The 14,995-nt window shown below is 46.8% G+C and overlaps 1 protein-coding gene across 3 annotated transcripts in view; it reads right to left on the bottom strand.

Moving 5' to 3' along the window:
- The window catches only part of TANC2 (tetratricopeptide repeat, ankyrin repeat and coiled-coil containing 2), a 1,188,344-nt gene that overhangs the window by 56,589 nt on the left and 1,116,760 nt on the right, over positions 1 to 14,995 (bottom strand). For all 3 annotated transcript variants that reach the window (XM_029572386.1, XM_029572387.1, XM_029572388.1), the window contains 2 exons: positions 14,464 to 14,586; positions 690 to 926 (listed from right to left, as the gene is read on the bottom strand). In XM_029572386.1, the coding sequence (XP_029428246.1) occupies positions 690 to 926; positions 14,464 to 14,586 (360 nt within the window). The remainder of the gene's footprint in view (positions 1 to 689; positions 927 to 14,463; positions 14,587 to 14,995) is intronic.

Raw genomic sequence — 14,995 nt, 5'->3', positions numbered from 1 at the left:
TATACATATATGTATGAAAATTCAAATGTTTGTGTGGACGTTTTCCTAAAATATTTCCGCATACTAAATAGATGTATTTTCAAAGCAGACTCACATGCATAAGACCGCTTTGAAAATTGGTGTAGCTTATACCCATACTTGCCCACTAGTTTACATGCCTTAGAGGATGATTTTCAAAGCCATTTCCACAGGTAACTCAGCGCTGTATTAAAATTGTGCGCCCTGTATACAGGTAAACGTACGCACGTAAGTCCACTGCTTGCATAACTTTACGCACAGTGCAACGAGGAGCTCCTGGGTATGGGGGGCGGGGGTGGCAGTGGGCTTTCACTTACACAAATGCTTTTTGAATTTTAAAAATGTTTCTTGGGAAAAGTCTCCACACAAATGCAGACAGTTTGCTTGAAATAATTTTCAAAGTGAAAGAACACGCATGCTTTTTCTTTGAAAGCTAGATAGTTTGTGGGTTAAAAAGTACTCATGGACCTTGCACCAATAGGGGAATTTACAAAATTGCTAGTAGTTCCTTCAACATGAAAAAACAAATATATTAGTACAAAAGGAAGACCATTAATGAGTGTTTGCTTTATCTACCATTTATTTTACGAGACCTGCAGCTGTAAAGTGGAACCTTCATGCTATTCTTAAGAGAAAATTATAACTCCAGAAGCCACTTCTCGGAGCAGTACCTTGGCCCGTTTCTTGCAGAGCAGCATCACGATGGTCAGATGGCCAGCGGCTGCTGCATATCCCAGAGGAGTCAGGCCACTCTCCGAGCTTGCATCCACGTTTGCAGCAAATTCCAGCAACAAAGCCACCATTTCCGTGTAGCCAAGGTGCGACTGAACACACAGTATTGGAGCGTTGTTCAGAACCTCTGTGCGGTAATTGATGTTTGCACCGCCCAAAATTAGCAACCGACTGACCTACGGAGCAAAAAAGAAAGACAATTGGTCCTGGTGTATTTATTAGTCATTTTCCTACAACCAGGGATTATAACATAACTGGAATAGTTTGAAACATGCAATGCATGCTCAAAAGAGGATATATTCAGAGCGAGATTAATTACTAACAGTAAGCCAGTCTTTACTGTCCTGTCCCTTCAGACTGCCTTAATCCAAGCTCATAAACAGAACACAAATTCTTAGTATATCAACACATTGCCAGTTTGCATTCTGTATTCCTAGCTATCATTTAACCTTTAGATACTTGTTTAGAAAGTGAACAGGAAGGCAAGTGTTAAACATACTCACTCATCCATTGGCCATCATAATATTATAACAGACAAAAACATACTGTGAGATCCCCATTCTAGTTAATGGAATCTTACTTGCAAATTAATACAAGGAGGAACATAGAAATTGAACAGGTGTTAAACAGAACTGATTATCCTGTGCTTTATGGCCTGAACAAATCTGATAACCCTATCAACAGCAGGAAAAGCAATGATGCATCTCATTGCAATAGCAGGATATTCCTTTCAATAGTAGAAAAGTAGAAGGATGTATCACATATCAAATCTAGAAATGTGCTGGCAGAAAAAGACTGTATAGCCTATCTAGTCTGCCCATCTTCCTAACTAATTTAGCTTTACAATTTCCATTACTCCCTCAGAGAACCCCTGTATTTATTCCATGCTTTCTTGAATTCTGATACTGTTTTTGTCTCCACCTCCTCAATGGGAAGGCTGCTCCACGCATCCATTACCTACTCTGTAAAGAAATATTTCCTAAGATTATAACTGAGTCTACCTCCTTTCACCCTCATCCCATGACCTCTTGTTCTAGGGTCTCCCTTCCACTGAAAGAGACCAACCTCCTGTGCTTGGAAATCTTGGAGATATTTAAATGTCTCTATCATCTCTCCCTATCTTGTCTTTCCTCTAAGATATGTTTATATTTTTAAGTCTGTCCCTATATGCTTTAGAACAAAGTCCACTGATCATTTTAGTAGTCACCCTCTGGATTGAACCCAACCAGTTTCTATCCTTTTGAAGATGTGATCTCCAGAATTGTACCCAGTATTCCAAATGAGGATTCACCAGTGATTTATAAAGGGGCAAAATCGCCTCCCTTTTTCTGCTATTCCTCTCCCTATGCATCCAATCATCTTTCTGGCTTTTGCTATCGCTTACCCATCAATTTGGTCATCTTAAGATCATCAGGTACAATCATCCCCAGATCCTGTGCTTAGAAAAATTTCATCCCCCATGCTGTACCTTTTCCTTGGCTTTTTACATCCTAAATGCATAAATGCATTTTTTAAACATTAAATCTTAGATGCCAGATCCTAGACCATTCCTCGAGCGTCACTTAATCCCTCCTCATATTTTCCATGCCTTCCTGGTTGTCTATCCTGATACAGATTTTGGCATCATCAGCAATGTGGATCCCAAAATTGTTGAAAAAATCCAGTCCAAGAACCGATTCTTGAGGTACTCCACTAGTTATGCCTCCCCCCCTCCATGGAGTGAACACCACTTACCACTGCCTTCCACTCAACCAGTTTCTAACCCAGCCGGTCACTCTAAGGCCCATACCAAGGGCGTTCAATCCTACCTAATAAACGAAGGATGACCGACATGCCGCAAATGCGCAGTAGAGACCAGCTCTACCGCGCATGTGCGGGCGAGCACGTTGGTCTGAGCCAGAAAAAAAGAAAAAAAAATGGCGGCGTCGAGTGGCAGCGGCGTCCAGTGGCAGCGGCGGTGTCGGGAGGCAGCGGCGGCGGCGTTGAGTGGCAGCAGCGGCGGCGTCCGGTGGTAGCGGCGGCGGCGGGTGGTAGCGGTGGCGTTGTCGTCGGATGGCAGCGGCAGCGGCAGCGGCGTCGGGTGGCAGGCAGCGGCCGGAGGGAGGCAGTGAGGGCGAGAGAGAGAGGAGGACTGACAGAGAGAGGGAGAGGACTTGACAGGAGAGAGGGAGGGAATGAGTGAGAGGGGAGGAGAGAGAGGGAGTGGACGAGGGAGGGGGGGAGAGAGAGTGAGGGGGGAGAGAGAGGGAGGGAGAGGGAGGGAGTGGGACTGAGAGAGGGAGGGAATGGGACTGAGAGAGAGGGAGGGAGGGAGGGAGTGGGACTGAGAGAGAGGGAGTGGGACTGAGGGAGAGGGGGAGGGAGTGGGACTGAGGGAGAGTGAGTGGGACTGAGTGTGAGTGAGAGGGAGGGAGAGAGGGGGGAGGGAGTGAGTGAGACTGAGAGGGAGGGAGGGACTGAGTGAGTGGGAGGGAGGGACTGAGTGAGTGGGAGGGAGGGACTGAGTGAGAGGAGAGGGAGGAGTGGGTGAGAGGGAGGGAGGTAGGGGGTGGTGAAGAGTGAGGGGAGAGAGAATGAGGGGGAGGTGAGAGACAGAGGGATGTAGCCCGTTTTAACGGGCTTAACGGCTTGTTTATTTATAAATTGCCTATGTGGAACCATGCTAAAGGCATTACTGAAATCCAAGTATACTAAGAACATAAGAAGTTGCCATATTGGGTCAGACTGAGGGTCCATCAAGCCCAGCATCCTGTTTGCAACAGTGGCAATTTTGTTCTTTATGATTGTCTCTGCTAGACAAAATGGTGGAAACTGACTCACTGGTCTACAGTTTCCAAGATCGCTCCTTGATTCCTTTTTGAAAATTGGCATTACATTGGCAACCCTCCGGTCTTCAGGTACCATAGACAATTTTAATGATAGTTTACAAATAACTAATAGCAGGTCTGCAATTTCATTTTTCAGTACTTTCAGCACTCTGAGATGTATACCATTTGGTCCAGGTGAATTGCTACTCTTTAGTTTGTCAATTTGCACTATTACATCTTCCAGGTACACTGGGATTTGTTTCAAGTTCAGTTCTGCTGAATCATCACCTTTGAATATAATTTATTATATCTTCCTCCATGAAGACTGAAGCAAAACATTCATTTAGTCTCTCTGCTATGGGCTTGTCATCCCTAAATGCACCTTTTACCCCTTAATCAACTAATGTTCCAACTGACTCTCTCAAAGGCTTTTTACTGTGAATGTACCTGAAAACGTTTTTATTATGGATGTTTGTTCCACAGCAAGCATCTTTTCAAACTCTTTCTTTGTCTTCCTTATCAATGCTTTGCATCTAACTTACCAGTGTGCTTATGGAGTTCCCTGTTTTCTTCATTTGGAGCCCTTTTCCATTTCTTGAAAGATGTTCTTTTTGCTATTATAGCCTCTCAAACTCAACATTTAACCATGCTGGTAGTCATTAGCCTTTCTTCCACATTTTCTAATGTGTGGATAAAGGTAAGCCAGTTACAGGGCCAGAGGAACCACTAGGCGAGCTAGGCCTGTGCCTAGGGCGCCGAGACTTAGGGGGCGCCGCGGCAGGCAGCAGAATTTTGAAAGGGCAAAAAGTGCCCTTTCAAAATTCTGCCAGCCCCCGACTCGCCCTGCCTCCCCCCCAGTGCCACACTCCCGACGCCTCCCCTGGTGGTCCAGCGGAGGGCCTGGGAGCGATCCACCGCTCCCGGGGCCTCAGCTGCCACTATGCAAAATGGCGCCAGTGACCTTTAGCCCCTATCATGTGACAGGGGCCAACCAATGGCACCGGTAGCCCCTGTCACATGGTAGGGGCTGAAGGCCACCGGTGCCATTTTGGTTAGTGGCAGCCGAGGCCCCGGGATCGGCGGATCACTTCCTGGCCCTCCACTGGACCACCGGGGGGGGGGGGGGGGGCATCATGAGGTTGGCACTGGGGGGGAGGCAGGGCGAGTTGGGGGCTGGCAGAATTTTGAAAGGGCACTTTTTGGCCTGTTCTGTTTTCCTGTTAGGAGATGTATTGATATTTTAGATTCTGGTGTAATATTTGTGGTATTCTTTTTCATAGGTGGGGTTGTTATTCTTTGGGGCAGATTTTCAAAGAGATACGCGCATAACCCCCGAAAAGCCGCCCCTTCACCCACTGCGCGCGCCGAGCCTATCTTGCATAGGCTCGGCGACACGCACAAGTCCCGGGGCTTTCCTGGGGGGGGGGGGGTTTCTGGGGCGTGTCGCGGCCAGCATGTCATTGGGGGCATTCCAGGGGTGGGGCCGTGGGCGTGGTTCCGGCCCTGGGTCATTCCGGGGTCGTGGCCGCGGCCTCCGGACCAGCCCCCGGACCGGAACATGGCGCGTCGGCAGCTGGCCGGCGCGCGTAACTTGTAAAATAAAGGTGGGGGGAATTAATTAGAGCTGGGGAGAGGGAACGGAGGATGGCTGCGCGGCTTGGCACGCGCAGGCTGCCGATTTTGCACAGCCTTGCGCGTGCCGACCCTGTATTTTGTAACATGCGTGCGGCAGCACGCTCATGTTATAAAATCGGGAGTAGATTTATTCGCGCCGGGTTGCGCGAACAAATCTACTCCCGTGCCCACCTTTTAAAATCTACCCCTTTGAGTGTTGGCAAATAGTACTGTGTTGATACAGGAAGACCATGCCAAAATATATCACAATAGGTATGATGCCATATGAATTCCAAGATGCAAAGTTTTTTTGTTGGCATCATAACAGTGCATGAAATTATCACAACTTGTATATTAATTTTATCTCAGAATGTCATTTTTCATGTAAAGTATGTTATAAATTCATAATTTAAAATTGTGTATGGGGAGGGGGCGCCAGACTGTAAGGTTTGCCTAGGGTGCCTAATACCCTTGCACTGGCCCTAGCCAGTTGATATAGTGTATCTGGATTTCCAGAAAGCATTTCAAAAAGTCTCTCACGAGAGACTTCTTAGGAAATTAAAAAGTCATGGGATAAGTGTCAGTGTCTTATTGTGGACTGCCAGCTAGTTAAAAGATAGAAAACAGAGAGTAGGGCTAAATGCTAAATTTTCCCAATGGAAAAATGTTAATAGTAGTGTGCTCCAGGGATCTGTCTTGGGATCACTGCTTTTTAATATATTAATAAACAAATAGGAAATGGGAAAAAGTGAGGTGATCAAATTTGAAGATGACACAAAATTATTCAAAGATCTTAAATCTCAAGAGGATTGTGAGAATTTGCAAGAGGACATTGTAAAACTGGGAGACTGGTCATGCAACTGGAAAGTGAAATTTAATATTGACAAATGCAAAGTGATGCACTTAGGGAGGAGAAACCCAAATTATAATTAGAAAACACAAGGTTCCACATTAAGAGTCAGCACTCAGGGAAAGAATCTAGGTATTGATGAGGAAAATACATTGAAATCTTCTGCTCAGTGTGCAGCAGCAGCCAAGAAAGCAAATAGAATGCTAGGGATTATTAGGAAAGGAATGGAGAATAAAACAGAGAATATCATAATGCCTCTGTATCGCTCAATGGTGCGACCTCATCTTGAGTACTGTGCGCAGTTCTGGTCACCACATCTCAAAAAAGATATAGCAGAAGTAGAAAAAGAACAAAGAAGGATGACCAGAATGATAAAGGGGATGGAACAATTCCCCTATGAGGAAAGGCTAAAGAGGTTTGGGCTGTTCAGCTTGGAGAAGAGATGGTTGAGGGGAGATATGATAGAGATCTAGGATGGGTAAAATGTGAATAGGTAATTTACTCTTTCAGATAATAGAAGGACTAGGGGGCACTCCATGAAGTTAGCAAGTAGCACATTTAAAACTAATTGCAGAAAATTTTCACTCAACGCACAATTAAGCTCTGGAATTTGTTGCCAGAGGATGTGGTTAGTGCAGTTAGTGTAGATGGGTTTAAAAAGGTTTTGGATAAGTTCTTGGAGAAGTCCATTAACTGCTATTAATCAAGTTGTGTTAGAGAATAGCCACTGCTATTACTGGCATCAGTAGCATGGGATCTACTTAGTATTTTGGTATTTGCCAAATACTTGTAGCCTGGATTGGCCGCTGTTGCAAACAGGTTGCTGGGCTTGTGGACCCTTGGTCTGACCCAGTGTGGAAATTTCTAAAGTTCTTATGATAGAAATCTATAAAATAAATGAGTGGAATGGAACGAGTAAATGTTAATCAGTTGTTTATTATTTCAAAAAGTACAAACAGCAGGGTACACACAATGAAGTTATTAAATAATACATTTAAAACTTATAAGAGAAAATATTTTTTTACTCAACGCATAATTAAGATCTGGAATTTGTTTCCAGAGGATGTGGTGAAAGCTATTAGTGCAGCTGCATTTAAAACAGGTCTGGACAAGTTCCTGGAGGAAAAGTACATTAACCATTATTAAGGAAGAGTTGCAGAAATCCACTGCTTATTCTTGGGATAAGCAACTTGGAATCTATCTATCCCTTGGGATTCTACCAGGTACTTGTGACCTGGCTTGGCCACTATTAGAAACAGAATATTGGACTTGATGGACCTTTGGTCTGACCCAGTATGGCAAGTCTTATGTTCTCATGTGGAATACATCTGGTCTGGGTTTCCAAGATGGTATTTTTAAGTAATGTCCATGCCTGATGTAAATTCAACTTTTGTAGCTGCTCCTTTACATTTTTTCTTAACCATGTTGCGTGTAGTCGTCCCTACCTACCGGCGCCTCTGGCTCCCCACAGCAATCCCCCGGCGTCTCGACTGGGGCTCCGGCGAGGTCGGATGCAGGCGCGGGCGGGTCCTCAGATGCTCGCCCCGCCTCTTAAAGGGACCCGGGACCAGGAAGTGCCCCAGTCCCGGGAACTGACGTCAGGCCCAGCACCTTTTTAACCCTGGGCCCCGGCAGTGTGCTTTGCCTTGCAACAGGTCTCTGCGAGTAGCTGCCGCTGTGCTATCTTCTGCTTCCTGTCTGTGCCAAGATCTTGGATTGCCCTTGGATTCTGTCTGCCTGTTGCCTGTCTCCACCCTCGGATTGCCCCTGGTCTCCGCCTGCCTGCTGCCTGTCTCCGACCTCGGATTGCCCCTGGACTCTGCCTGCCTGCTGCCATTCTCCGACATTGGATTGCCCCCAGACTCTGCCTGCCTGCTGCCTGTCTCCGACCTTGGATTGCATCCGGACTTTGCCTGTCCGCTGCTCGCCCCTGACCTCGGACATGTTTGGACACCATTGATTCAGGTGAGGGCCTTTCCGGTTCCTGCATACCCAGTTCCACCTACCGATGGCCTGCAAATCATTCTCGCAGGTAGTGCTAACCTCGCTTCGGCCTAGGGTCCATTCCCTGGCTAGCCACAGCCAACATTTTGTAAGGCCATGGACCCGGCGGACCTTTCCGGACTCTGGGCCATTCCTGGGTTAGCCCAGAAACTCCAACAGCAGCAGCAATGCCTCGAGGTGGTGGCAGCTACCATGGATCATCTTAACACACGCCTCGACACCCTAATGACGGCCGCGGCTCAACCCGTCCCAGCATCCCCAGCTCAGATGGTGGCTCTCACTCCTCTGCATCTACCGGTACCACCCAGGTACGCTGGGGATCCCAAACTCCGTCAGGGATTCCTGAATCAGTGTCTGATGCACTTTTCTTTACAACCAGCCCAGTTGCCACCAACGTCATCAAAACTACCTTTATTATCTCACTGCTGGATGGCAAAGCACTTGACTGGGCATCACCTTTAAACGAACGAACTGACCCAATACTCCAGGACATCCAACTCTTTTTGTGAACCTTCAGACAGGCATTCAAGGATCCTGGGCGATCAGCCACACTGAGCTCGGATCTGCTTCACCTCCTCCAGGCGCCCGGCCCTTGATAGACTACGCCATTGAATTTCACACCCTGTCATTGGAATTAAATTGGCGTGAAGACAGCTTGCGGGCAATCTTACTTGAAGGTTTATCACCACGCATCAAGGATGAGCTGGCGACGAGAGAGTTACCAGAGTCACTGGACATCTTGATTGACCTCGCAGGGAGAATTGATACACGTCTTCAATAACGCGCTCGGGAGTTGCATCCCCCGTGCAGATTCCTGCCTTTAGCACCTGCCTTCTGTCTTCCTCTTCTCCCTGCTACCACAAAGGCATCTTCTCCTGGACAAACCAATGAACCCATGCAGCTGGGAAGAACTCACATCTTGGCCGAAGAGAAACGTCACCGGCGCCGTCTGGGGCTGTGTTTTTTTTGTGCCTGCAGAGGACATGTTGCGAACACTTGCCCCCAGAAGTCGGGAAATGAACCAGCCTAGTTGTCGAGGTGAAATGCTGCTAGGCTGCACCTATGCCTCCCCAAAACTGACTCTCCCAGTAATCATTCTGAAAGATGGAGGGGAGTTCTCCTCACTTGCTTTAGTGGACTCAGGGGCCGGGGGGAACTTCATTACTAGAGCCCTTGTGGAAGAACTACAACTACCCATCAGCGCCCAGGACTGTCCTCTAATCATTTCCTCCATTTTTATGGAGAGCCCCTGCTGGGGCATATTGGAGTCACAACCAAGACTCTGCATCTTCATTATGGACTCCTGCACAAGGAGCAGATCTCCTATGTCCTGGACAAGGTAATAAACCCCATGGTGTTGGGGTTGCCTTGGCTTCAACAACACTCCCCGATACTCGACTGGGAGACTCTAGAGCTTACCAGCTGGGGCTCTTGATGCTTTGAAACCTGTTTGCAACATGTGTATCCTCTGAGAGCTATTCCTTTGGTTACCATCCCGCTGGGCCTTCTGCCACAGTATAAGGACTTCGCAGATGTCTTCTCCAAAGGTAAAGCAGAGATCTTGCCCGAACACTGAAGTTTTGATTGCGCTATCAACCTCCTACTAGGCATGCTTCCTCCTCGGGAGAGGGTGCATCCCTTCTCCCCATCTGAAACCATGGCCATGTCCCAATACATCCAGGAAAATCAGATAAATGATTCATACAACCATCCACCTCACCTGCTGGTGCAGGTTTCTTCTTTGTTACCAAAAAGGATGGCTCCTTAAGGCCATGCATTGATTATCGGGGCCTCAATGCTATTACTGAGAAGGATACCCCCTGCTGCTCATCACGGAACTGCTAGATCGCCTCGAGACTGCCAAGATTTTTTCAAAGCTGGACCTGCACAGAGCGTACAACCTTGGGACAGCCACTACGAGTATCTCGTCATGCCCTTTGGCCCATGTAACGCTCTGCAGTGATCCGGCATATGAGGAATGAAATTTTTTTAGATCTCCTATACGACTCAGTGGTCGTTTATCTTGATGACATCCTTACTTTTTCTCGTGATCTTCAAAGTCACCGACAACATGTACGGACAGTGTTGCAATGCCTGCGAGCCCACCAACTTTACACCAAATTTGAGAAATGTGCATTTGAGCAAGAGAGTCTGCCCTTCCTGGGCTACATTGTGTCCTGCCAAGGCTTCCGTATGGATCCTGAAAAGGTTTGCTGCATTCAGAAATGGGCCCAACCCTCTACCCTCTGGGCCCCCCAAAGATTCTTGGGATTTGCGAACTTTTATCGTCATTTTATTCCTCATTTTTCTCAGCTGGTGGCTCCCCTAACTGTGCTCACCTGGAAGGGGTCTGATGCCAGAAACTGGCCGCCCAAAGCATGCTCAGCCTTTTCTAGACTTAAGCAAGCCTTCTTACAAGAACCATGCCTCAGGCACCCTGTTCCAGAACGCCCCTTCATTCTTGAAGTAGACGCTTTCTCTCTGGGAGTAGGAGCAGTGCTAAGCCAAGTGGCGGACTCCGGGATCCCACGACATTGTTCATTTTTTTCACACAAGTTCACTTCCGCTGAGCGTAACTATGGCATAGGGGATAAGGAGCTTCTTGCCATTAAACTAGCCTTGGAAGAGTGGTGGCACTGGTTGAAGGGGGCACGTCACCGAATCACGATTCTCACAGACCACAAGAACCTTGAATACTTTCATCAGGCACAATGTCTTAATCCCCGTCAGGCCCGTTGGTCACTTTTTTTTGCCCGCTTTGATTTTGAACTATGTTACCGCCCGGCCGAGAAGAATGCCAGGGCAGATCACTTTCCTGCTCTTTCGAAGCTGATGAAACTCCGGATCCACCAGCATAAATCATAGCTCCAGCCTGAATCCTAGCCATGACCTCACCCATACCTCCCGGGAAGACAGTGGTTCCCACTAGACATCGCCAAAAAGTCTTGGAATGGGCCCAAGACTCTGGTGGCTGGACACTTGAGCCAACGCCGCACACTGGATCTACTCAAACGATATTACTGGTGGCCATCCATGACACGCGATGTTAAGTCCTATGTGGAATCCTGCCCCACCTGCGCCCAACACAAGCCACCCATAGGATGACCGTGGGGACTTCTGCAACCTTTGACTGCCCCCAAACAGCCCTGGATACACTTATCTACTGATTTTATTGTGGATCTCCCTATGTCCCATGGCTGTACTGTCATCTGGGTAATCATGGATCAATTTTCAAGGATGGCTCATTTTGTGGCTCTCCCGGGTCTTCCATCTGCAACAGAACTGGCACGCCTGTTTACCTCCCACGTCTTCTGTCTATACGGCCTTCCCCGTCATATCATCTCTGACCGGGGAGTACAATTTACAGCAAAATACTGGCAATCCCTTTGCCGAAAATTTAATATCCATCTGGGATCCACCAGAGCCTACCATCCCCAGGCCAACGGACAAGTGGAGAGACTCAACCGTATCCTTAAAACCTTCCTAAGGTCTTTTACCAATACCCATCAGGACAATTGGGCAGACCTCTTTCCTTGGGCAGAATTCTCGCATAATTCCCATATCAGTTCGTCTTCTGGCACCTCTCCCTTCCAGGTAGTATATGGGAGACAACCCTTGCCCCTCTTCCCTTACCGCTCTCCGTACCCTCCCCTGCTGCCCAGCTGACAGCCACCAATCTGCACAACCTGTGGTGACAGACTGAGGAATTGATCCGCAAAGCCAGCTTACGGGCCAAGAAGACTGCTGACCGCCACAGATGTCCGGCACCCCGATTTCTCCCCGGGGAGAAAGGCTGGCTGAGCACATGCAACATCTGCCTTAGGGTTCCGTCTATGAAATTTGCACCTCGTTATATTGGTCCTTTTCCTGTTGTGCAGCACATTGGGTCAGTCTTTTACCGACTGCGGCTACCATCCTCTCTCAAGATACACGATGTATCCAAATCTCCCTGCTGAAACCCCTCATTCTGTCCTGGCCCTCTCGCAAGCTACCTGAACCCACTAAGATTTTGACGGAGGATGATCACATTTTTGAAGTTCAAGAGATTCTGGATGTCTGTCTTCGCTGGAACCGCTGGGAGTACCTCATATGATGGCGGGGCTTTGGCCCTGAAGAAAATACATGGGAACCTGCCTCCAACATACTAGATAGGAACCTCTTGCTCCAGTTCCACATGGCCCACCCCCAGAAATCCAAACCCCCTGGAAGGGGGCTTAAAAGGGGGGGTACTATTGCATAGGCCGGCCGCGCAGCCATCCCTACCTACCGGCGCCTCTGGCTCCCCTGCAGCGATCCCCTGGCGTCTCGACTGGGGCTTCCTCCTCCGCTCAGGGCTCTGGCAAGGTCGGATGCAGGCGCGGGAAGGTCCTCAGATGCTTGCCCCGCCTTTTAAAGGGACCCGGGACCAGAAAATGCCCTAGTCCCAGGAAATGACATCAGGCCCAGCACATTTTTAACCCTGGGCCTTGGCAGTGTGCTTTGCCTTGCAACAGGTCTCTGCGAGTAGCTGCCGCTGTGCTGTCTTCTGCTTCCTGTCTGTACCATGATCTTGGATTGCCCTCAGACTCTGTCCCTGCTGCCTGTCTCTGACCTTGGATTACCCCCCTGGCTCCGCCTGCCTGCTGTCTGTCTCTGATCTTGGATTACCCCTGGACTCCGCCTGCCTGCTGCTTGTCTCCGACCTTGGATTACCCCTGGACTCCGCCTGCCTGCTGCCTGTCTCCGAACTTGGATTGCCCCAGGACTCTGCCTGCTGCCTGTCTCCGACCTTGGATTGCACCCGGACTTTGCCTGTCTGCTGCTCGCCCCTGACCTCTGACATGTTTGGACACCACTGATTCAGGTGAGGGCCTTTCCGGTTCCTGCATACCTAGTTCCGCCTACTGACGGCGAGGGCCTGCAAATCATTCTCGCAGGTAGTGCTAACCTCGCCTCGGCCTAGGGTCCACTCCCCAGCTAGCAACAGCCAACAAACCATTTTTCACATTTTATCATAGACATGCTTCTGAAAGTTAAATGCTGTCACAGTAGATTTCTTTAGTGTCCTTCCTCCAGTTATTGTCAAATTTGATCATGTTGTGATCACTATTGCCAAGAGGCTCCAACACTGTTACATCTTGCACCAAATCCTGTGTTCCACTAAGAACTAGATCTAAAATAGTTTTCCTTTTTGTTGGTTCTTATACCAGCTGCTCCATGAAGCAGTCATTTATTTCATCTAGGAACTTTAGCTCTCTAATATGTCCTGATGTGACATTCACTGAATCAATACTGGGGTAATTGAAATCACCCACTGTGCTGCTGATTTTGTTAGCTTTCCTAATTTCCTTTAGCATTTCATTGTCTGTTCGTTCTGGTCAGGTGGATGGTAATACACCCTCACTGCTATTTTATTCCCCTTTTCACCTGGAATATCTACCCATAAAGATTCAACATTGCATTTTGTTTCCAGCTGAACTTTTATCCTGTTTGACTCAATGCCCTGTTTAATATATAATGCCACACCTCCATCAATTTAATACATCATATCATTTTGATATAATATGTACTCTGGTATCACAGTGTCCGATTGGTTATCCCCCTTCCACACCAGGTCTTTGAGATGCCAATTATATCAACCTCTTCATTCAATGCTATACACTAACCCCCCCCCCCCCCATCTTATTATTTAGATTTCTAGAATTTGAATACAGACATTTCAAAGTATGTTTTTTGTTTGTATTAACAACCTGCTTATCAGTTAACAGGGGTAATCTGAATCTTTCTGCTTTTTACTTAAAGACACTTGGTTCACTTTAACATTTATTACAACCTCTCTATTGGGATGCCCTGATTTCCCTGTTCTCTTAGTATCCTTCAAAGATATCATTCTGAACCATGCACTTCTAAGTGATTATTGGTTTCCCCATCATCTTGCGCTCTAATACTAAACCACACTATCCGGTAGTCACTGGATCCCAGATGATCATCCATTACAATATCAGAGATACTGTCCCTGTTGGTAAGCACCAGGTCCAGTATTGCCCCCTCCCATGTGGGTGCTGTTACCAATTGACAGGACAGTTCCCCCTGCAGAGAATTCAGGATCTTACTTTTTTTTTTTTTTTTTTTAGAGACAACACAGCTGGGATATCCTAGTCAACATCCAGCAGACTAAAATCCCCTAGTAATAGCACTTCCCCTTTCATGGCAATTTTGTGAATATCTTGCATTAAATCTCTACCCATTTAATCTGTTATGGAGGTCTGTATTTTACACCAATATAAATGTAGATCTTCCAGTCCCTCTTTTCAGATTAAAAACAGTGCCTCCTCTTTACCTTATAAACTCTGCAATTCGATTGCAATTGTCGCTTATGGACTGTTAAAAAAATCTTAATTATAGCATGCAATTTAATGAGTTCCCTTAAAGAGACCCAATCACCTCTCTTTTCCATACCTTTATGTTTGGAGTGTAAAGATTTCGCAAGGATGCCAATGCCATAGAAAGACCTTCTGTACTATAAGAGATCCAGAGTCCTTGCAGGATGGAGGAGGAAACACCTACTTTTTTACTCAATCCCTAGAAGACAGAGAGCAATCAAACTTTTAATGCACATTATTCATTCATTGCATACAAACAAAAACTGACAATGTTTAATTGTAAAAAGCTGGATAAAAACATTAAGATAATCATAAATTCATGATACTGGTATCTAATACACAACGAAAGGAAGGAAACTGCTTTGGAGGTGTTTCTTAGTTAAATTCTGTAAAATAGCCATTCTTTCTATTGTTTCTCAAGGATTTTAATTGCCAACAGTGTTACCTAAAAATATTGTTGTTATTATTATTGATGCTTTAAACTAGGCACAGATTCAATATCTTGTTAGAAATATTGGCCAATACTCAAAAGTTTTGTGCAGTGTCAATTACGAATCTGGGAATTTTTTGTAATGTAAACTAACTTTCAAGAACACTGATTTTAATCA

Source organism: Rhinatrema bivittatum, chromosome 12 (genome assembly GCF_901001135.1).
Source record: "Rhinatrema bivittatum chromosome 12, aRhiBiv1.1, whole genome shotgun sequence".
NCBI classification, from domain to species: domain Eukaryota; kingdom Metazoa; phylum Chordata; class Amphibia; order Gymnophiona; family Rhinatrematidae; genus Rhinatrema; species Rhinatrema bivittatum.
This window is presented reverse-complemented; position numbering and strand designations above follow the sequence as displayed.